The sequence below is a fragment of the Triturus cristatus genome, chromosome 2_2 (genome assembly GCF_964204655.1).
Source record: "Triturus cristatus chromosome 2_2, aTriCri1.1, whole genome shotgun sequence".
Classification (NCBI taxonomy): Eukaryota; Metazoa; Chordata; class Amphibia; order Caudata; family Salamandridae; genus Triturus; species Triturus cristatus.
Genome location: NC_140582.1, coordinates 1,043,989,663 through 1,044,011,669, shown reverse-complemented (window position 1 = coordinate 1,044,011,669; position 22,007 = coordinate 1,043,989,663). Strand labels below are relative to the sequence as shown.

At 49.5% G+C, this 22,007-nt stretch overlaps 1 protein-coding gene across 20 annotated transcripts in view; it reads left to right on the top strand.

Annotated features, from left to right (window-relative positions):
• The window catches only part of ADD1 (adducin 1), a 573,879-nt gene that overhangs the window by 246,808 nt on the left and 305,064 nt on the right, over positions 1-22,007 (top strand). For all 20 annotated transcript variants that reach the window (XM_085642521.1, XM_085642512.1, XM_085642520.1 and 17 more), the window contains one exon: positions 20,664-20,826. In XM_085642521.1, the coding sequence (XP_085498647.1) occupies positions 20,664-20,826 (163 nt within the window). The remainder of the gene's footprint in view (positions 1-20,663; positions 20,827-22,007) is intronic.

The following is a 22,007-nucleotide window of genomic DNA, read 5'->3' as shown; positions in this document are numbered from 1 at the left end:
TGGGGGCATCCACGGGCAACGTACACTGTTTTCTCCCGTGCCATGCACCAATCCATATCCACTTTCCACCCTTTTACTGTTGGTGGTGCTGCAGCCCCCCAGAGTCGCGCTATATTTCGCTTGGCGACCATCTGCCCAAGTGTCACCCAGAGCCCCTCCGTTTTACATTCAAGTCTGTGGGCTCCCAGATATTCAAAAGGCATCTTTTAACCTCCAGCCGAAGGGTAACCCCCCCAGACCACACTCATGCATTCGAGGATTTTTCTCCAGTATTTCTGAATCAGCGAACACTCCCAGATTACGTGCAGGAAGGTACCCTCCAGTCCGCACCACCTCTTACACATCCCATCTTCACTTCTACCCATGAGCATTAGCTTCCGCCCCGAGAGGTAAACCCTGTGTACAATTTTTAGTTGTATCAACCTCAATTTTGCCGAAATGGTGACTTCTCTAGGGGAGGAGAGTGCTTCTTGCCACTCCTCATCGTCAATTTCCAGACCGTCCCTCCCCCATTTCTCCCTGAAGTACTCGCAAAGGGTCTGGAGTATGGTGAACAAGTTTTTTGTATGTGAGGGATATGCTTCTGTCTGGCAAGTGTCCGTCAAGCAATCTATCCTCGAGAGGAGAGGATTCTGGTAGTGACGTTCCAGCTGGAATGTTAGCCTGAAGGGAGTGCCTGACTTGCGCATACCTAAAATATTCCGAGTCGGCCATCTCGTGCGTTTGTTGTAGCGAGATGGAGGACACCACCCCATTTTGCCCCCAGAGGTCCCTGATATGAGAGATACCTATGAGGTCCCACTTGTCGAACCCTTTAGTACGCCCTAGTGTTCCCAGCTGTTCAGAGTCCCAGAGGGGAGTCGCGAGCGTGAGTCTGTTGGCCCATCCCAGGTTACGGTTAACCACATGCCATAATTGCACTGTGTGTCTGGTAGGTCCAGTAATCGGAAACTTAGCCGGCTTAGAGTAGAGTGCTCTCGTAAAGTCTCCTCCTGGTAGCAGCCATCTATCCATACAGTAGGCTGGGTCGTCCCCGCTTCCGTATATACATTGGTTTATGGCGGACAATTGCGCTGCCCAGTAGTACTTTTTGATGTCAGGAAGGGCAATGCCCCGTCATACCATCCAAGAGTTAACTTCCGGAGTGCTATGCGCGGTTTCCCGTCCCATAGTAAATCCCTTTGCAGGGCTTCGACGTCTTTAAAGAAAACGTGCGGCACTGGGTCAGGGTAGTGCTGAAGGGCGTATAGAATGCGGGGCAATGCCATCATTTTGAAAAGCGCTGACCGCCCAAGGAGAGACAGGGGTAGTGTTTTCCACGTGCTGGTGTCCCGTCTGAGCCGGTGCAAGGGTGGGAGGAGGTTCCGCTCATACCGTATCCTGGCATCTGTGGTGACTAATACGCCGAGGTATTTGAATCCCTCGGCCGCTATCTGGATTGGGCAGTTCCCGGGCAGGGATGGGGCCTTCCCATGGCGGACATACAGCAACGACTTGCTCCAGTTAATTTGAAAGCCCGAGTTTCTTCCAGAACTGGCAAAGATGTCCAACACCACCCTCAGTGATCGCGGAGGGGAAGCAAAATAGAGAAAGATGTCATCGGCATATGAGATCCCGTCCTCCCATCCCTCGGTCCATCTAAGTCCCCGGATTGAAGCATCTCTTCGTATCCAGGCTGCGAGTGGTTCAAGGGAGAGTGCGAATAAAAGTGGCGAGAGTGGACACCCCTGTCTGGTCCCCCTTCCCAGTGTGAACACATCCGAGATTTTGTTGTTGACCGCCACTTGGGCCAATGGCTCCGCATATAGAAGCTGCACCCACCCTATAAAATTAGGGCCGAAGCCCATCTTTTTAAGGACTGCGAAGAGGTATGCCCATTCCAAAGTATCAAACGCCATAGTTGCGTCCAATGAGACCACTATCGCGTTTTCCTGGATACTGGAGCAGCGCCCCAGCACTCCATGGAGACGCCGCAGATTAAGGGCCGTATTTCGGTGAGGCATGAAGCCCGATTGGTCTCGATGTACCAGCTTAGATATAACCAGCCGAAATCTATTGGCCAGGAGTTTGGCGAGTATCTTGGGTTCTGCGTTTAACAGGGAAATCGGTCTGTACGAAGCGCATTCGTCTTTGGTCTTCCCTTCCTTGGGAATGGTAACCAGCATAGCTATACGTTGGTCTCTTGGCAGTTTCCCCATTTTTCTGCTGTCCTCATACATACTTTTCAGGTAGGGCGCCACTTTATCTGGCTGAAGCTTGTATAATTCAATGGGGAGGCCAATGGGGCCCAGCGCCTTGCCCGTGCGGAGATCTCTTATCGCTTTGGCTAACTCGTCATTTGTGAGAGCATTCTCTAAGGCTTCACGATTGTGCCCAGAGAGGACAGGTAGATGAATATCTACTAAGAAGTCAGAAGAGTCTTCTTCCGTGAGTTCCAAGCCCCTCTGGTACACTTTCTCGAAGTGCGTCGCGAACTCTCTGGCTATATCGTGAGGCTCAGTGAGAACCCCCCCCTGTACTACTTTTGAGTTCCGATACCACTCTTTGCGCCCTCTCTTTTTTATCCAACCAGGCTATCATTTTACCCGCTTTGTCTCCCTGGTCATATAGCCGCCCGTCTGTCTCTCGCAAGGGTTTTCGCAGCGTCAGTCGCAATTGCTTTATACTCTGCCGCTTTTATTTGCAGTTGGTGAGACATGGCCGGGTCCGCGTCGCGCCCCGCCCTCTCCTCAAGGCTGAGGAGGTCGCGTTCAATATCAACCAGTTGCTTTTCTTTGTCTTTGCGCCTTCCCCGTAGAACCGTCTTAAACGCTTCCCACAGAGTAGTGGGGAGTTCACTATACCTTCGTTATCTAGGAAGTATTGGTCAATTGCACGCACCAGCGTGGATTTGGTATCCTGATCGTTTAGGTACCCTCGCTAAATGCTTGATTTCATGCGTGGTTACATCATCTTGAAGCTGCGCAAGCACGTAGTCCATCCTCGAGAGTGTATCGTGCGATCCCGAGAAAAAGTGTATTCCTGCAGAGTGGGGTGGCGCCGCCTCCAAAGGTCAATGAGGCCAAACGCCTCAAAGTTGGGGAGCCATTGTTGCCCTGCGCCGATGTCTCGCGGTGGGTGTCTGTCCAACACCCCGGATGCAACCGAGTTAAAATCTCCCCCAATCACGAGAAGCCCCTCTGGTAGGGAGAGCAGAAGTGTACCAAAATCCTTAGGAAAGTCCAATTGGCCGCACTCTGCTCATCCTACCAGCGTGTTACCCCAAGGCATTGTGGTCCATGAAGTAGCGTCGGCGAGTACGCCTGTGCCAAAGTTTTAAATGAAAGTAAGTGTCGCGTTAGCCATCCCTGGACACGTGTTTTGAGGTAGTTGCCTCTCGTCAGCAGGGAGTAGGTATATGTGTAGGGTTGCTGCGTAGGCTGCCAAACAAAAGTATTCTCAGGTAAAGCACCACTCCTGGCGCGCAGGTGCGTATCCATGGGCTCGTCAGCCCCACCGACTCAAGGGAGCCTGAATACAAACAAAAGTCCGATTGGCCGCACTCTGCTCATCCTACCAGCGTGTTACCTCGAAACACGTGTCCAGGGATGGCTAACGCGACACTTACTTTCATTTAAAACTTTGGTACAGGCGTACTCGCCGACGCTACTTCATGGACCACAATGCCTTGGGGTAACACGCTGGTAGGCTGAGCAGAGTGCGGCCAATCGGACTTTTGTTTGTACCAAAATCCTTATAGGATTGCACATGGAGACCTGGGGGGGGATGTAAGCCGCCACTAATGTGAGTGTGCACCCCTCCCACCTCCCCGAGACCGCTCCAAAGCGTCCCAACGGGTCGGCCCACGTGTGTTGTATACTGAAGGGAAAGGTGCGCCTGAGAAGGATACCCACCCCTTGGGACCCTGATGTGAAGCCGGCGTGTGCCGCCATTACGTAACCCCATCTATTAAGCGCTTTACAGGAGTTACCAATTAGATGTGTCTCCTGGAGCAGAGCAGCATCTGGCAAGTGTCTCTTGAGTTGTTGTAGCACTATACTCCTTTTTATTTTGTCACCCAACCCATTGACGTTCCAACTCATGAGTTTGAGACTTTTATCCTAGTGCATACCAATTACGATAGTAGAATTCTCTGAACAACCCACAACGCCTGTGACTCGACCCCCTTGCTAAAGACTGTAAATTGCATGACCACAGTGGAAACTCCCCCGTTCCCTCCCCCCCACAACCAACAATAAACAGTTTAAAACCCACAACCTTCCAATCTCCCCTGTTCCACCCCCCCCTCCCTGCTACCCTGCCACGTAGGTTTGAAACTGCCCACATCCCCAACTAGCAGAGTGCCTATCGCCCTAGTAACTAGTCAACTGTGACGTGGGGAAGTGGGGGTAGAGCCAATTCCGGCCGCCTGAGGTTCCCCCCAGTATTACTCAAAAAATGTGTCAAGTACGAGATCCAAGGATAGTGGCCCAGCATACAAAGCAATCATGATATGCAACCCTGGAATGTATTTTTGCACATTGCATTTAACAGTTTAGGTTCAGGCTAATGTTCATGTGCATTCCCAGCGTTGCAAAAAGTTCTTTCAACTTTAAAGGGCCGTCTTTCAGTTCAAGCAGGCCCCAGTGTCCGCCACCCCATATTCTAGCAATAAGGCAATTTATACATTACGGTTTGATAGCATTGTCCCCGGCTTCAGTTCTGGAACCCATGTTCCATCAGTCTCTCTGTGCCGCTGGCAGACCCGGGCTGCTGGACCTTGATCTCCAGGAGCGCATGTTGCGCCTTTCTGTGTCGGACTGTTCCCCGGGCGATCCCGGTCCGCGGGTATTGGGCTCCTTCCGGTCCCTCCCAGCCCCAGATGTCTTCTTCTGCTCTGCTTTCCCATCCAACCAGTCCTGTACTTCAAGTGGAGCGGTGAAGAAGAGCGACTTTCCATCCACGATTATTTTTAGTTTTGCTGGGAAGAACATCATATATTTAAGTCCACGTTGTCGGAGAACCGCCTTCACCCCTTCGAAGGATCGTCGTTCTTGCTGGACCTTGAGAGTGAAGTCTGGGAAAAACTGGATATTGGCGTTGTCATAGTGTAGGTCTCCCTGGACCTGCGCTGCATGCAGTATAGCGTCGCGGTCTCTGTAGTTTAGGATCTTTGAAATAATTGTCCTGGGGGCCGTGCCTGACTTGGGGACCGGTGCTCGGTGTGCCCTCTCCACCGTGAAGAGCGAGGAGAGCCGTTTTGGTTTGAGGTGATTTAGGATTAGGTCTTCAAGAAAGAGGTAGACGCTCGGTCCCTCCAGGACCCCTACCACTCTAATATTACTGCGGCGGGTCCACCCTTCCTGATCCTCAAGCTTCAGGGCCATTTGGCGGTGTTGGTGAGTCAGGGTGTTGAGTCGCTCTTCAAGTTTTTTGGTAGTTGTCTGGAGTTCCAATACGCTGGTCTCGTTCGCTTTGACTTTATCTGCCGTTTTGCTCATGTCGGATCACATCAAATTCATTTCAATGGACATTTTGTCCATTTTTGTTTCGAGGGTGGTTCTCAGCCCCTTGATGGCTGCCATTATAGACTGGAGAGATGGTTTCGTTTCACCCGGCTGGTCGCCCTGCATCCCTTCGTCCTGCGGCGCCATTTTCGGGACTGCATATTTGTCCAATTTATTAGATTGCACTGTTGGGGCATTCTTGGGTTTCATGATGGCGGTCCGCAGGTTGTATGCGGGCACCCTTCCTCCTGAGACATTAGTCTCCGCCAAGGTGATTATAACCACCCCGATCCCGCTGTCTCAACCGCAGGCCGTGGGCCGGCAAGGTGGTCCCCACCTCGACAGCCAGAGGTATCGGGACTTAGGACCCGGGTGACAGCGCCGTCCAGCAACTTGGTTATGAGTGTATGAGGCCAGATATTCCCTTCGCCGCTCACCGAACCCCGGTGGTGAGGAGGACTCACGGTTACAGGCCGTAATCCCTTGACTCGTTGTTTCTCCGTCCAGTGGGAGGGCGGTACATCACATACCCTGGCCGCTCCAGACGCGTCTCGTGCACTCAACACGGTATGTTTCAGTAATTGTCACCCTTGTCGCCTCTGGCTGTAGCTTCCCCCCCCCCCCCACCCCCCCACCCCCCTGTCTAGGTGGTCTGCGTGCGTCTCGCACCTTCAGCCGTGCTCCTCTCTGTGCACTTTCAGTTCCCGGATAGGAGGCTAACAAGGATCCGTGCAGCATGTGAGGGGTCCACTCCCATCTGCTCTTGCCCCAGGGGTAGTTCAGTAGCACCCCTCCAGCTCCAGCCTCAGCAGGGAACCACCCAGAGGATCCACTGCCTCTCCAACACAATCGATGCCGTTCCCTGGGCTATGCTTTGCGGCCCTGTCTGGATTCCGTTAAGTACACTTGCGATTAGTCACCCTGGGGGTGGAAGGGAATGTCCCCAGCCTCAGTGCAGGAGCTCCACAACAACGCGGAAGGCGCTGTAAGATGGGCCCGCGCAGCCCGCCGACCGCGCGCCGTGCCTCCCGCTCAACCGGTGCCACCTCGTATATCTGAAAGAAACATGTTAGTTAGATTCCTCACCTTAGAATATCCCCAGGCGTCAGGCCGCGTCCGTCTCCATTCCCGCCGGTCCCTGGGACTGACGCGACTCCGGCAGAAGTCAGTGCCTTCCTCTCAGCCATGAGGGGCCTGGCTCCGCCGTCGACGCCTGTAGGCGCGCCTTCGGGCCCCGCAGGTTCGACTGGGCGACCTCGCGTGCCGGCGGCTCCAGCCCCGATGCCGCAGGTCCCTGAGGGATCCAGGCCTGGATCTCGGTCAGCGCCGGTCGACCTCACGACGCCTCCTCCGCCGGCGCGGACACCGGTTCCACCTCCGACACCGTCCCCGGACGACGTCGTTCCCCAGTTTAGCCCCGGTCCGGGCCCGACGCCGGCGCGGCGCCGCTGCCGTCGCCGATTGGTGAATGCTTCATCTACTGCCCGGCTCCGATCATTCCTCCTGTTTATCGGGAATCGGATGACGAGGGCGACTGAGGGGGGTCTGAAGACCCTATGGCCGCTCAGGCCCAACTTTCTCAGGACTGGGCAGAGGAATTGGGGGATGACAGCGGTCTGGATACCTCTCCGGACGCTGGTTTCATCTCTTCTCCAACTGTGGCCTCGGAGGAGGGTGCAGCCTTCTCAGTGGTGCTGCGCAAGGCGGCCGAAGCCCTAGGGCTCGAGTTGCCTGCTGTGGCCGTGAGGACTAACGTCCTCACAGAGGTCCTTCAACCGACAGCAAGCTCCACTGAGCCTCTGCTGCAGTTTAATGAGGCCCTCATTGACGTTCTGCAGGGCACTTGGTCCAAGCCCTTCACAGTCCCTCCTGTGGACCGGAACGTTGCCCGGCACCACCGCCCTGCTCCGGGCGACCCCAGTTTCCTCTCCCAACACCCCACCCCCGATAGTCTGGTTATCCAGGCCTCAACCTCCCAATCCTCCTTCCCGTCCGCTCCTCCGGAGAGGGAATCCAAGAGGTTGGAACAGTTTGGCAAGAAACTGTTCTCGTCCCTGAGTTTGGGACTGCGGTCTTTATATACCGCTTGCCTTTTGGGTCGTTATTCCCACTCTCTGTGGGATATGGTGGAGGACGTGCTGCCCTTGTGCCCGGTGGAGGCCCGGACACGACTCACTCAAGCACTTGCTGACGGTCGAGATGCAGTACGGCATGCCATACGGTGTGGACTTGACACCACGGACTCGCTGGGTCGGGCGATTTCCACCACGGTGGCGCTTCGGCGTCACGCCTGGCTGAGGTCCACGTCATTTTCGGGGGATGTCCAGAGTTCCCTCGTGGACATGCCCTTTGATGGCACTTGCCTTTTTGGTGAGAAGGCGGACAGTGCGCTGGCTCGGTTCAAGGACTCCCGGGCCACGGCCAAGTCCTTGGGTCTTTCGGCCCCGCGGCCGCAAACTTCCGCCTTTCGTGGCCAAGGAAGGGGCGCCTCCTCGCGTCCGCCCAGCCACCGGCCGCAGAACCAACCTGCACGCGGTCGCGGACGTGGATTCCGCCGAGGCGGTACTGGAGGTCAACGTGCCGGTCAGTCCACATCCACCCCGGCAGCATCCGCCTCAAAGCCCTCCTAGTCCGAGCTTTCAGGCCCATTCCACGCCAGTGGGAGGCAGAGTTCGCCATCACCTGCTCCACTGGCGCGCCATCACGTCGGACAGGTGGGTGCTGCATATCGTTCGAAGGGGCTACTCCCTCCCCTTCGAGACGACCCCTCCAGCCATGCCACCGCTGAACCACCGTATGTCGGGGGATCATTTGCATCTTCTACGAGAGGAAGTTTCGGCCCTCTTGGCCAAAGAGGCCGTCGAGCGCGTTCCTGGTCCAGAAGTAGGTCGTGGTTGTTATTCCCACTACTTTCTGGTTCCCAAGAAGGGCAAAGGGGGCCTACGCCCGATCTTGGACCTCAGGAGCGTCAACGCCTTCCTCCGGAATGACCGGTTCAAGATGCTCACTTTAGCTCAGGTTCTGGCTGCCCTAGACCCTGGAGACTGGATGGTAGCGTTGGACTTGCAGGACGCTTATTTCCACATCCCCGTCCTGCCGGCCCACCGGCGTTACCTGCGGTTCACGGTGGGTCAGGAGCACTTTCAGTTCACCGTGCTCCCCTTCGGCCTCACCAGTGCCCCTCGGGTGTTCACGAAAGTGATGGCGGTGGTCGCAGCTCATCTGCGCAGATCAGGGGTTCCAGTCTTCCCCTATCTCGACGACTGGCTGTTGAAGGCGGGCTCTCCCCAGCAAGTCGTCTCCCACCTCCAGACTACGGCCGACCTTCTGCACTCGCTGGGGTTCTCCATCAATGTGCCGAAGTCGCATCCGAGTCCCTCCCAGAAGTTCCTTTTCATTGGAGCGGTTCTCGATTCGTCGCAGTTACGGGTCTACCCGCCAGAACAGCGGGTCCGGGACATTCAGGCCCTGATTTCCATCTTCCGGCCTCTGTCCTGGGTTTCGGTCAGGTTGGTGCTGCGGCTTCTGGGGCTGATGGCCCTTCTGCATCCTGTTGGTACCTCACGCCAGGTGGCGGATGCGGGCTCTGCAGTGGGTCCTGAAGTTTCAGTGGGCCCAGCATCGAGGCAACCTGTCCGACCATGTCCTGATCTCGGAGGGCACTGCGAACCAGCTGCAGTGGTGGCTCACGAATCGCGATTGGGTCAGCGGCAGATCCCTCTCCCTACTCCAACCGGAGCATGTCGTAGTGACGGATGCGTCCCTCCTGGGATGGGGGGGCCATATGGGAGAGGCGGAGATCAGAGGACTCTGGTCTCCGGTGGAGACTCGGCTCCATATTAACCTATTGGAGCTGAGGGCGATCCGACTTGCACTGAAAGCCTTCCTTCCCTCTGTCAGGGGAAGTGTCGTGCAGGTGTTCACAGACAACACCACCGCCATGTGGTATTGCAACAAACAGGGCGGGGTGGGGTCGTGGACCCTTTGTCAGGAGGCTCTGCGCCTCTGGACATGGCTGGAACACCAGGGCATCACCCTGGTGGTTCAACATCTGGCGGGCTCTCTGAACGCCAGAGCAGATGAACTCAGCCGCCGGTGCATGATGGATCACGAATGGCGTCTGAACTCGGACGTGGCGCAAGGTCTCTTTCTGCAGTGGGGAGAGCCTTGGTTAGATCTATTCGCCACCGAAGAGAACGCGCAATGTCAGCAGTTCTGCGCGTTGGAATTTCCAAGGCCTTTCCGCCTATACCACTTCTGCCCAGAGTGCTGAAGAAGATCAGGCGCGACCGGGCCCAAGTCATCTTGGTGGCTCCGGATTGGGCACGAAGGTACTAGTATCCCGAGCTACTCAGTATGTCCATCGATCCCCCGATACGACTGCCTCTTCAGGTGGACCTTCTGTCGCAGCAGCAGGGGACGGTCCTCCACCCGAACCTGTCCAGCCTCCACCTCCATGCGTGGAGATTGAGCGGCGGCAGTTGATGCCATTTGACTTGCCTCCTGAAGTCTGTGATGTCATTTTGGCAGCCAGGCGTCCCTCCACAAAGACGGTATACGCCTGCCGGTGGAAAAAATTTGTGGCATGGTGCACAGCAAAGGCTGTGGATCCCCTTTCTGCCCCTCTTTCTGAGGTTCTCCTCTTTCTTCTTTCTTTGGCCCAGCAGGGCTCTGCCCTGGGCACCTTGAAGGGTTATCTTGCTGCAATCTCTGCTTTCTTACGGCTTCCTGATCAGCCTTCTCTTTTCAAGTCCCCTGTTGTCTCCCGTTTTCTCAAGGGCATTACTCATATGTTCCCTCCTGTTCCATGTGTTTAAAAAAAAAAACAAAATAAAATGGTGTCCAAAATATATTTCCCAAGATTTGGGGCTACTGTTTTGTGATGTGGTATACTCATCTACACATGTTGGGTATTGTATTTTTATCTGCAGGATAGTTTCCCTTTATAGCCAATTTCTGTTCATTTTACTTTTTAATATCAGCATGGTAGTTACGCAGTGAAAAAAAGTTATATATTTTTGTGACCGGGGGAATCTAGGGAACATATCAGTATAATGCTTTCAGTGGTTGGCTGTTATTACTAATAGTTACGGATGCAAACTATATTGATATATATTCTTTTTATCCAAATTATTTTCCCACATTCCTGAAAACTAGAACTTGGGAGGCACGACGTGCTTGTAAAAGTCAAACTACTAAAAAATATATTTTTTTAAATCCTGATTGTTCAGGACTTTTGCTGAAATGTGGCTTAATTTCATCATGCTTTAGTGATCCTTATGAGTCCTTTGAATCAAAGTGTGCATCAACCTTTTTAGGTCTCGCCTGACCCAGCGCATGCGCTGGTCTGGCGAGACTTATTGAGAGGGCTCCAAAAAGTGCTACCAGGCCAGCCTAGAGCTACAGTGCATGTGCGTGGCCGCTTGGCATAGCCAATAGGTCTCGCGTTTGGGACCTTATAAGTATTTAGTTATGCAACTGTTGCATGGCTGCATGGCTAAACACTTATAAGGGCCCAAAGGCGAGACATATTGGCTATGCCAATGCTTGTTTGTTAAGCCATCACTGAGCATCCAAAAGGCAAACACATTATATTATTCAAACCACTGGCTTCTGCCCAATTTACAACTCAATTCTTTTATTTTCATTTTTTATCTTTTTATTATGATGCATTTAACCGGTAGAGACAAAATCCTTCTGCAGATGACCGGAATAAACATTTACCACTTGTACATCTGACAGGGGCCAGTTGAAACAATCTAATTGCCCAGTGAAATGCAGCTCCGTGTATTTACACAGTTTGAGGCCGTTTGGGGACAAGTTACAGCTACCATTTTGTGATTAAGAATGGCGCCTTTGCTCGTGTTGGAAAAGCCAAGAAAGCAAATGTTATTTTCGGAGACTAACAACTGTCAGTCAGTCAGTCAGTCAGTCAAGATTACTTTATTCGGTTCATAACAAAAACCATAAAAGTGTGATACACCAAATACATACATTATAAATAACATTAAAAATAGACATTTACAAATATGTTAAGAAAATAGTATAAATGAGACTTAATTAAAGTTCATGAATTAATCATTTTCAACACTATATCCACATGATTTGTTTCCTTAATCTCATCGAAATAGCCAGGAAATTAGCTATATTAAATATCTCCCAGGTAGAACCCAACAACTGGAGATACAAAAGAGCAGGTTTGACTTGTCTAAATCCTTTATTTTTAATAAGGGGGATAATAAACTTTTTACGGATAGGGGACAAATGTTTGCAAAAGAAGATAAAATGCGCAGTATCCTTGATGGAGAATCTGTCACAAGAACAGATCTCCAAATCCCTCTCCTTCGTCCACCCTGGGGATTCAGTGAGCAGAAGATGGTATTTATTCAGTCTAAACCTGGTCAGTAAAAAACGGTGGTTCATGTTATTAACTATGACCAAGTATGGTTCGATACTGCTAGAAGTAATTACTAACTGATGAGCCTTTACTGTAGGTTTGAGTAGCTCCTTTTCTTCCCTGGCTAGCATTGTCCGCTGCTTATGTATGTCTTTCACCCATTTTGCATCCCCCTTTAATAAATTACTTAGTTGGTCGAATAATTCTGGGCGACCTATTTCACTGGTTAAGTTCTTAACATAGTTTAACCAGGGAATAGCTTTGCCGTGCTCAAGGTATAAACAATCTTTTATGATTTCACGGTTTAGCTCAAGTTCAGGATTTAACCAAATTGATAGCCATTTTAATAATGGGGCTAAAGCTATCCGATCTGCTAGATAATCTATCCCACATTCTTGGTGCACGAAATAACCGGGGGTTGTCTGAGGAAGGGACAAAATGGATTTAAGAAACTTATCCTCTACCACCTGTAGATTCTTAACGTTTTTAAAACCCCACAAGTCAGCACCATACATAGCTATGGAAATACATTTAGCTACGTAGATATTCAACATAGCCTGCATAGGCTTCACCCCCAGTTTACGCGCAAAATCCAAGACGGCTGAAATTGACCTAGCAAAGGCATTGCGTTTAGCTGCTAATTGAGGGGCCCAAGTGGACTTCTCATCAAAGATAACCCCCAAATATGGGAATCTAGTAACTCGAGATAATACATGCCCTTCGCAGAGCATAGTCTTAGGTCTCTTGGGTTTGCAGCCTACAATCATAACATGGGATTTAGCAAGATTCACGCTTAGATCAAGTCTTTTCATAAAATCAGCAAATGTATCTAAAAGACTTTGCAGCCCCACTGCTGTACGTGCTAACAAGGCGGCGTCATCTGCATATAATAATGCAGGGATGGAATACTTGCCCGCCCTTGGGATGTCCTTACACGACTCGGTTAAAGCAGTGCCCAAATCATTAATATAAAGAGTAAAAAGCAGGGGGGCTAAAATACAGCCCTGCCTAACGCCATTAGTGATTCCGATCTTACCCGTACAGTTACCCAAACGGTCGAATCTAACTAGCGGTAAGGTCTCTGTGTAAATCCGCTAGGAAATACACAATATTTTCATCTAAGCCACACTTGAGGAGTAGTCCCCACAATTTCGACCGATTCACTCGGTCGAAAGCCGAGGACAAGTCCATAAAGGCAAGATATAACGTCCCTTTCTTGGCTATGGTGTATTTACCTATTAATAGGTGAAGATTCAGGCTTTGGTCTATGGTGCCACGACCCTTTCGGAACCCATACTGTAAACAAGAAAGGGTATTGGTATCTTCCAGCCAATCTGTTAATTTACCCAAGACCACTCGCCCCAGAACTTTCACTGCTGAGTCAATAAGGGAGATAGGGCGGTAACAACTAGGATCCCCCCCCTGCTACCTTTCTTAAAAATGGGTATGATCACAGATTCGAACCAAGTGTCCGGAATACCTGCAACACATACCCTATTAAAACATTCATTAAAACTATAGACCAAGTCTCAATGTCTGATTTAAAAAGGTCCTCTGGAACGCCATCGGGACCTGGAACCTTATTACTTGTCATCTTTCCGATGGCCTCAGCCACCTCACTCTTAGTAACCGTTAAAGTATATGGGTTCATGCTGGGGAGAGGAATATTCAACTCCCCATTTTTTCCCACTTCATAGACTGACTTAAAATGGGAGCACCACAGCTGTTCCCCGATACCACAATCTAATTGATCATTACAAGGATCACGAAAGAATGGCTTGTTAACCACGGACCAGAACTTAGCACTGTTTCGGAGGACGTCCACGGAAGATAGTTCTACCCACGTGTCCTCCCGGATCTTCTTTTTCCTACTTTCCAGGGTTTTAGTATATTCTTTCCTTAACTGGGCTACGATGGTCCGGTTCACTGGTTTGCAGTTCAGGGCTGCCTTCAACTTTCTGTTCACCAATGAGCAGTTTTTGTCAAACCATCCCAACTCAGCCTTATCCTTAACCTTAACAGAACATCGAAGGTCTGCTGAGATCTGTGAGCAGATTACAGAATACGCCCCTAAGACTTCCTCGTTCCCTGCTTCTAAGTCCAGGCACATATTCAACTCGGAACCAACCTTCCTTTTTAGGTTAAGGAAAATATCGCCAGGAAGTACTTTATTCCATCTAATCCTACGGTCCTGGTCTGTAGGATGGATATTGGATTTATCCATTCTATCATGGGCTGTAACAGGCTTTATGAAGAGGTCAGACATAGTGAGGGCCACGGGATTATGGTCACTAAAATGTGTCCAAATAGCTGTGTAACCATTAATCCTATCCCCCAATGCTGTACTGACAAAAATATAATCAATCACTGAATGTTTGCCATTCCCTTTAAATGTGGGTATTTTCTCATCCGCCATAGATGGGAGTAACAGGCCATAATCAGCCAGAGTTGTTTCCAGGAGGTCACCCTGTACTGAATGTTCGAAGTGGGCCACCCCCTGCTCTATCGGACCTAAAGGGTCTGAGGATAAACATTTTTCAGGACATCCGTGAATGTTAAAATCACCCATGATAATGATGAAACCATTATTTTCGTTGTCCTCCTTGTACTTGACCAAAAAACGATTTAATGCGGTCAGGTGTTCAGTCGTGGCATCTCTATGATAAGAATTATAAAAATTGACAATTAAAATATCACTTCCCCCATTAAGGGAGATTTGAACTGCCAAACAGTTCCGTGAACCCGTGTCTAATTGAGTCTGCAAGCCAGGGATACTTGCAGAAATCAATGTGGCCAGCCCACCCTTTGCCCTCCCCATGTTAGACGATTCCGCAGACACAAAGAAACTTGTATACCCATCAATAGTCCGGGTGTTCTCTGTATCCCAGGTTTCTTGAAGACCTATGACATCTCCGGAACCTATAAGTTCTCTCCATGCTGGATCATCTATTTTATTTTTCAGACCAGCTATGTTCCAGGTAACCAATTTTGTTAGTGGGCCCAACGGCCCCTGGTCAGACCCGACTATACTAGGGTCATTATTTACCAATGTCACTACATCAGGAGCGGCAATCCGGGTGTCAGAGACAATGATTTCTTCCTGTGTCCCTAGTGACTCATTTTCATCTAAATTGGAAAAGGCGGTAAACCTATTAGAGACTGGGACAGCATATTCAAAAAGGCCATTTCTCTTGGGGTGGTCATTAAACGTCATCCTGTTATAAGATGGGGGGTAAAAGAAACCCAAAGGAAGAACATTAACATACTCCTGTTGAATTCTCACTGAACCAGCCTGCCTCAATATGTCATCGACCAACCTAGGTGATCTAAAACTTATGACAATACAATCACCATCTAAACTCTTGTTTGTCTTGCCCACCCACGGAACCCTTCTAATCATCAAGAAGTTGCTATCAAGGTGTTGCCCCAAAACTGTTTTATTCGAAAGATAGTGGAGGGCCTAGTTTTTTAGGGAGGTCCAATGCTCCCGTTTCCCATCCATCAGCTTTGGGACATTAGCTAAGATGATTGAGTAAGGACATGCCTCTGCTGGTAAGTGTAATGACAGGTCCCTCCCAACAGGCTATGCTGGGGAACATAACCTCCCCCCTGGGTTCTGTGTACACGTTTCCTTACCCCGGACTATTTCCAGGGCTTTTTGCGCTGGGGGTAGGATACTAGAACCTATGCCAGAAGTAGTAATAGGAAGTGCTGGTTGTTGGAGTGGGGTAATCATAGAATCCAGCAGATTACTAACTGAGGCCGTGCACACATTCAATGAGTCAACTACCGAAGTACTTGGCCCAGTTTTTGAGCCCTTAATGTTAAGGTGTGATTCAATTTTAGTGATGCGATCCTCTATTCGCTTCAAAGTGGCCATTAGGGGTAAAGTAAGTAACTTGAGACTGGCATCTAATATCGTCACAAACTCTGACCTTGAATTTTCACTAACCTTCTCAGGGCCCAAATTAATGCGATCATTTGTTCCCTCTCCCAGTGCCTCTCTAACTGATTGGGGGACGCTAGCTTTAACCTGGGCCAACCTAGATGCAGAGTTACTGATTCTAGAGAATTTTGCCTGTTTCCGGCTGCCCTGTGGGTTATTCTTAGCCTTTCTTTTCCAGAAGACAATTTTACCACCGCTAGACGTCAAATCAGATCTAGCTCTCGACTGTCGTGTGCGAATGGCCACAGGGGAAGGGGCTGAGCTCATTATAGGTAAAGGTGCAGAGATAATCATTGGAGTATCGTCAACAATTGACCCATTTGAAATCGTACAAGGATGAGCAGCATCCGGAGGTACATCACTAGAGGCAAAAACCATTGGGGGTGATACAGAAGCTGTTTGTCTAATCGGTTCTAAGGACAATCTACGTTCAACCGAAGCTATTTCTTTTACAACGGCTGATTCAGCCTGTTTTAAGTAGCTATCCAAAGTCCCCATGCCTGCTACCCTTTTACTTGTTTTGGTATTCATTTTCGACATGTTAATTTAAAAATAAAAAAGCATATAAACACAACAGGCCGCCTAACATCGACACCCACAGTTTCTTCACAACAGTACCACGCCTAAATCACCCCCAGCAAAGCAGCATTCAGTTTCTTAAGCCCAGAAATAAAGAGGGTAGTCCCAGCCCAGCCTCAATCGGCCTCTGAGGGCCCGCCCTTTGCCCGGGCTTAGCCCTGCGCGTGTCTCCGCGACGCGGAGGAAGCCTATCGCTTTTGAGCGCCTCCGGGCGCGGAAGCGTGTTTGGTTTGGGGCGGGGCCGCTGATGGGGCTTCTGGGGGCTGTAGTCTGCTGCCTCCGCTTCCCGTGCGCTGCGACCAAGGACTGCAGCAGCAACGACGAGAGGGAGTGTCAGGGAACACCTTGCACGCCCAACGGCCAAGCTTCTCTCCCCAAAGTCCACAGGTGAAAGTATACGGGCACAGTTTCCAAGGGTTAAGGCTCTAACAACTGATTTGCCTGACATCCAAAGAATGTCTACAAATCAAGATCTACTCACATTTATCCAGCATCATTCATTTCTGATCCATTTTGCACGACGTGTTTTAGCTTCGACAGAAGCATGGCCTCAATTTTAACAAAGGTAGTTGATGAGTTTTTATTACGGGCATAAATCTGGATTGCTGGATTGTATCTTTCCCAGTCACCTCCTGAATTAAAGCTGTGAGTTATGTTTTGTTTGTTGGCTGGTAAGTGTGACACTCGTACATTTCACAATATTACAGAGTTATGTTCCATCACAGCATTTAGCAGTGCTTTATCCAGCGTTTTAGAAACTGCAGTGGTAAAGGCAAATGATTTTTATCTCATAAAAGCACGGTGTTTTTTTTTTTTTTATATTATCCTATTTCTGATGATTGCGGTGCCAATGTTGGTCTATGTCTTTAGGGTGATCGCATGGAGCGCAGGGCATGATGGGCAAGGATCATGCAGTGAAATGTTTCGGGCGTTGCTACATCGCATACTAAAGTTTTACAACAAAAAGTTGCACCTTGGCGTACTGTGTCCGACCACATTTCATTCCGAAGCAGTCTGCTTAAAACGTTCAAAGCTGACTTAGTAAGTATGTGTGACTGTCTAAAATACATACATGTGTATGTGTATATATGTACATATATATCATCCGGTTAAGTACATCCATCCTTGGCAGGTGGCCCCTCCAGTTTTATCTGGAGCCCAATATGTACGCCCTGCCTTAAAATTCCATTCCAGCGAACCCACTGTTGCAGCAGAGATCAGAATTTCTTGGAGGTACAGAGTGCGTTACCCGCGCACAGTGGGCACGCTGCCTACTTTTTGGATCTCCGCCAGGCTCCGGCATTGCTGCTGTTCGTGAAGACACGCAGCCCACACTGTAATTACTTCTAAGGAGTAGGCATTTTCTGAAAGCAGAACTTTCATAGTCATGTGTTGTCTTTGGTGCAGAGTGTCCTTGGGTGGGGAGTGGGTTCTGTGCGAAGTGAAGTGCAAATAAGGCCCTCTCGAGCCATTGGCTCTCGCACGTCAGATAATGACGCCGCCAACTTCTGGAGACCCTGTGGGCTTTTCAAATTCCAAACCAATATTGCAGCTCCCCACAAACACCTTGCTAAGGAGAGCGGCGGACACCGACCAGCTATGGGTACCCGGGACCACCTGTTGTTGGAGCGATCTACGTCATGCTGGTCTTGAAAGGAGCGTTTAACAGACTCCGCATATCCAACCCCAAGCAATTTACTACGCGCACTAATGATTTCTGTGACAAAAGAGAAAGAGAAAAGAACACGCTTTACACGTTTTAAAAGGGATTACTAAAAAATAACGTATTTCTAGTTCCATTTGTGTCGATCAAATTTTCCTAGCCCAAAGCGTAACTCCATTATTGTTTACTACTACTACTGTAGAAGTAATACAATTGTCGGAGGAACACTTTTCAAACTTCTACACACGTGTATGCGGTGTAGTGTTTTTTATTTCATGTTTTTGTGTGCTTTGGAGTAACGCCTGAGGCCGTTATTGAACAAGCATGCAGGGTTTGTGCTGCTAAGTTATAGCCGTCATGTGTCCTTTATCTTTGCTCAGTCCTGGATCGCAATATGCGCAGGGGGAGTTTAAAATTAAAATTAAACGTACCTGTCTGTTCGCGTCGCCTCTGCTCCTGGGCCGGGTCCCCGCGCTCTGAACAGGAAGTTCATGAACAGGCATGCTGCAGCTCCCTCCCCTCCTGGAAGCCAATCACAACGCTGCAACAGCAGCGTTGTGATTGGCACAGAGTCCCGGACGGCGCCCAGCCGGGCACCAGTAGGGACACCATTTTCTCTATGTAGGCTGCATGCAGCCTATATAGAGAAAATGTAGAATGAGCACGACTGCTTTGGTCGGCCCTGGGTCCGACCAAGCAGCCCGGGCACACAGAATGGTGGAAGCCACTCCTCCACCCGCCCACCGCCCGCCCCCAATCCGGCATAGGCTCCCTCCTGCCCCCAAACAGTCATACCCCTGCCGTCTGCTTTCTTGCAGCGCGAGAAGCAGAAAATAAAATGGTATTTTAAATACCATTTTATTTTCTGCTTCTCGCGCTGCGAGAAAGCAGTGGGGCGGCGCTCCAACGCCCGAATAGAGCGGCCGCCACTGGCGTGCACCAGTGCAGCCCCATCCTAATGAGAATCGCACCCCCCCCTTGCATAATTAGAATAGCGCGGCACATGTTGCTCGCCAATCCAGCCCGCCTGCAAACACACAGCAGTATGTTTGGTCAGGTGTACTTCCTGAAGAAAGCAAATGTCTGCCCCTTGGTGCTTCAGGTATGGCATGCTCAACCTCGCCTTTTGCTGGTCATTCATGCCTTGCGTATTCTAAGTAATGATCTTCAGGGGCTGCGCACGTGACCTAACTCCAATGACTATTCCCACTCCGTTCTTTTGTGCTCAACTGCTGTTGGTTTGTTGCTCGTATATGCTACATTATTTCCTCCTGCATATTTTACTGTTCCTCTATCGTGTACAGTACCCTGCTTCTCGTTGTTATTTACCTGCAACTCTGTTTTTACCTCTGTACAGATGTAAAGCGCTCTGATACCCGCTTGGGTCACGTTCGCGCTATATCAAACTTTATAAATAAATAAATAAATAAATCTACAGCAGCACATGCTGCAAACAGGAAACACTACTTACATGTGGCAATCAATTTTCTGCTTTTAGTGCTATGGATACATGCGCCTACCCAACTCCCCAGATGGGAGACGTTTCATTAACAGTGCTTCTGTATACATTTTACTCTGCTAGCTACACATACTTTACTAATTCACCACTACACACCTACTTACCCTTGTCAGTGGGGGGGAACAGAATCTTAGTTGGAGTCTGTGTCCCGATGCATTGTAGGTTTCGGGGGCGGTATCACGAGTTACCTCGAAGCCAAAATTTATTTTTCTAATAAAAACTTGGTATCCTCGGCCAACACTAGATTGCAGGGATAGTGCCAGCATGTAATGGGTAAGTACAGTTTTCCTTGCTTTGTGTTTCATTACTATTGTTTTTAGGAAAAAATCTATCTCCGCATTGGTGTATGATGAGTGAATGATTTGTGGTGTGAATGGGATGTAAGTGGAGTGTGTGACATAGGTCGAGTGTAGGAGTGGTGTTTTGAAGTCTGAGCATTTTAAATTTTTTGATGAATTTGTAAAATGTGCATCTGTTTTGTAATAAATACTGTACAATGGATTTTTTGTAAAAGATGAAAAAAGTATTAAAAAATAAACAAAATATGGCAAAGTAGCATGCTATATATTAACAAAAAACATAGTGTGGTCTGGTTCTGTTGGATTTATTCAGTTGCGAATGAAATATAGGTTGGTGGGACCCCTTTTCTAAAAGCTCATTTATTGTGTTTCCCTTGGTCCTATTCCTTGTGTACATAGAATTGAGGGGGGCTGCGCTCTGAAGTATAGTGTGGTGTTTCATTACTGTCCTGGAATTGATTTGCCTCCCAGGAAGATGCACCGCACCCCATTCTGCATGCCTTTTATGAGATGTACTGATTGTAGGGATGGACTTTGAAACAGTCGTTTATGGGGATGCATTCTGGGATTTCTTATTTTTTGCCATTGAAAGAAACATTTTATAACTTTGTAATTATTATTGAATTTGTCTGAGCTGTGATTTTGTGAAACACGCTATGCGGCAGAGAAGGCGCACATTGTAGCCCTGGAGATCTCTTACAACAACGTCTGAAAGTTCTGATCCCGCGCCTCCCGTCACTGAGAGAGATTTCACTCTGTTTTACTCTATTTCAGGCTTTTTGTGATGAGCTGGAGTCCATGATTCAGGACCAGTTCAAGAAGGGCAAGAACCCGGCTGGTCTGCTGGCTTTGCAACAGATTGCAGATTTCATGACCACCAGCGTGCCGAATGTGTACCCGGCAGCCCCGCAGTGCGGCATGGCTTCCATCAACATGAGTGAGTGCGCTGCATGGTTCACACACAGCAGTGAAGCAACAAGTATCCTATAGAGTGTTTTGGAGGGCGTTTTTTAAATGTTCAATAATCTGCAACGTTTGTGTTTAGTTTTTTGTTGATGTTAGAGGATTACATAATTACATAATGTGTTAGTTGATGAGCATTTTGAAAGTGCTGCAGTGCACTAGTCGTTTTCGGTTGTGAATTTGAATTGTAACTTATTTTTAGATTAAATCAACCTCCCTTCTTTTTAATCATGCCTTTCTGCCAGTGTCCTGCAGTAGAGTGTAGTTCTGCTTTATTTTGAGAGCTCACCGCCGCTCCATCGCTACCACAATGTTTCTAGATGCAAATGAGCACCGAAAGGACACCAGCGCCAGCCTCAACCCCTCAGTTATACAAATCTGTGTACATCAACCTATTTATTGATAGGGTCTTTATTTTAACAAGCTTGGAATTGGAGATAAAGCGCGCTTTAGCTGATGGGGAAAGCCGGCATTTCTGGAATTGTGCAGAATACGTTTATCATGTTTACTTTTAGCTATTTGACTTCCTTGGTACTTCCTGGTTTCTAAATATAAGTAAAACGTAATTTATAGGAAGCAGCTACTATCTACACTGGGTAATGTACTTATTTATTTGTAAATCGATTAGTCTTCGGTAGAGATGGAAACAAGCCTGAGAGTTCCTGGGCAGAGCCCTGTCGCCGGGGAGTTGCCTCGGCAACACCAGACCAAGCACGAGCCGTCAAAAGTCACTTGAACCCTAAGAGACGTGAAGTGAACAACTTCACCTCACCCCAGCGAGGCCACCGTCTGTGGACGAAGGGCCCCCGGGCTCCCTACACAGCCCAGCAGACAGCGCACCCCTGCCCAGGTCGGATTGGGAAGGCAGGCATCGTTCGATGGGCCGGCGCCTCAGCGCCACTGGGGCCGGTTTTTAGGTCGAGGACGTCCGGTCTGCCGAAAGGCAGAACCGGAAGTCGGAGATTTAATGACTTGGAGAAGAGGGGCTTGAACCCGCCCCTCTTCTCCCCTGTTCTCCATTGGCTGGTCTCTTGAATGCTGGCCAGCCATTGGAGAAGAGGTCAGTCATTCAGATTAGGCCCCGTCCTTTTCGGATCGGGGGGGTGTTTTTTGCAAGAAGTCTCAAGGAGGAGACAACAGCAAAACACGCCCCCG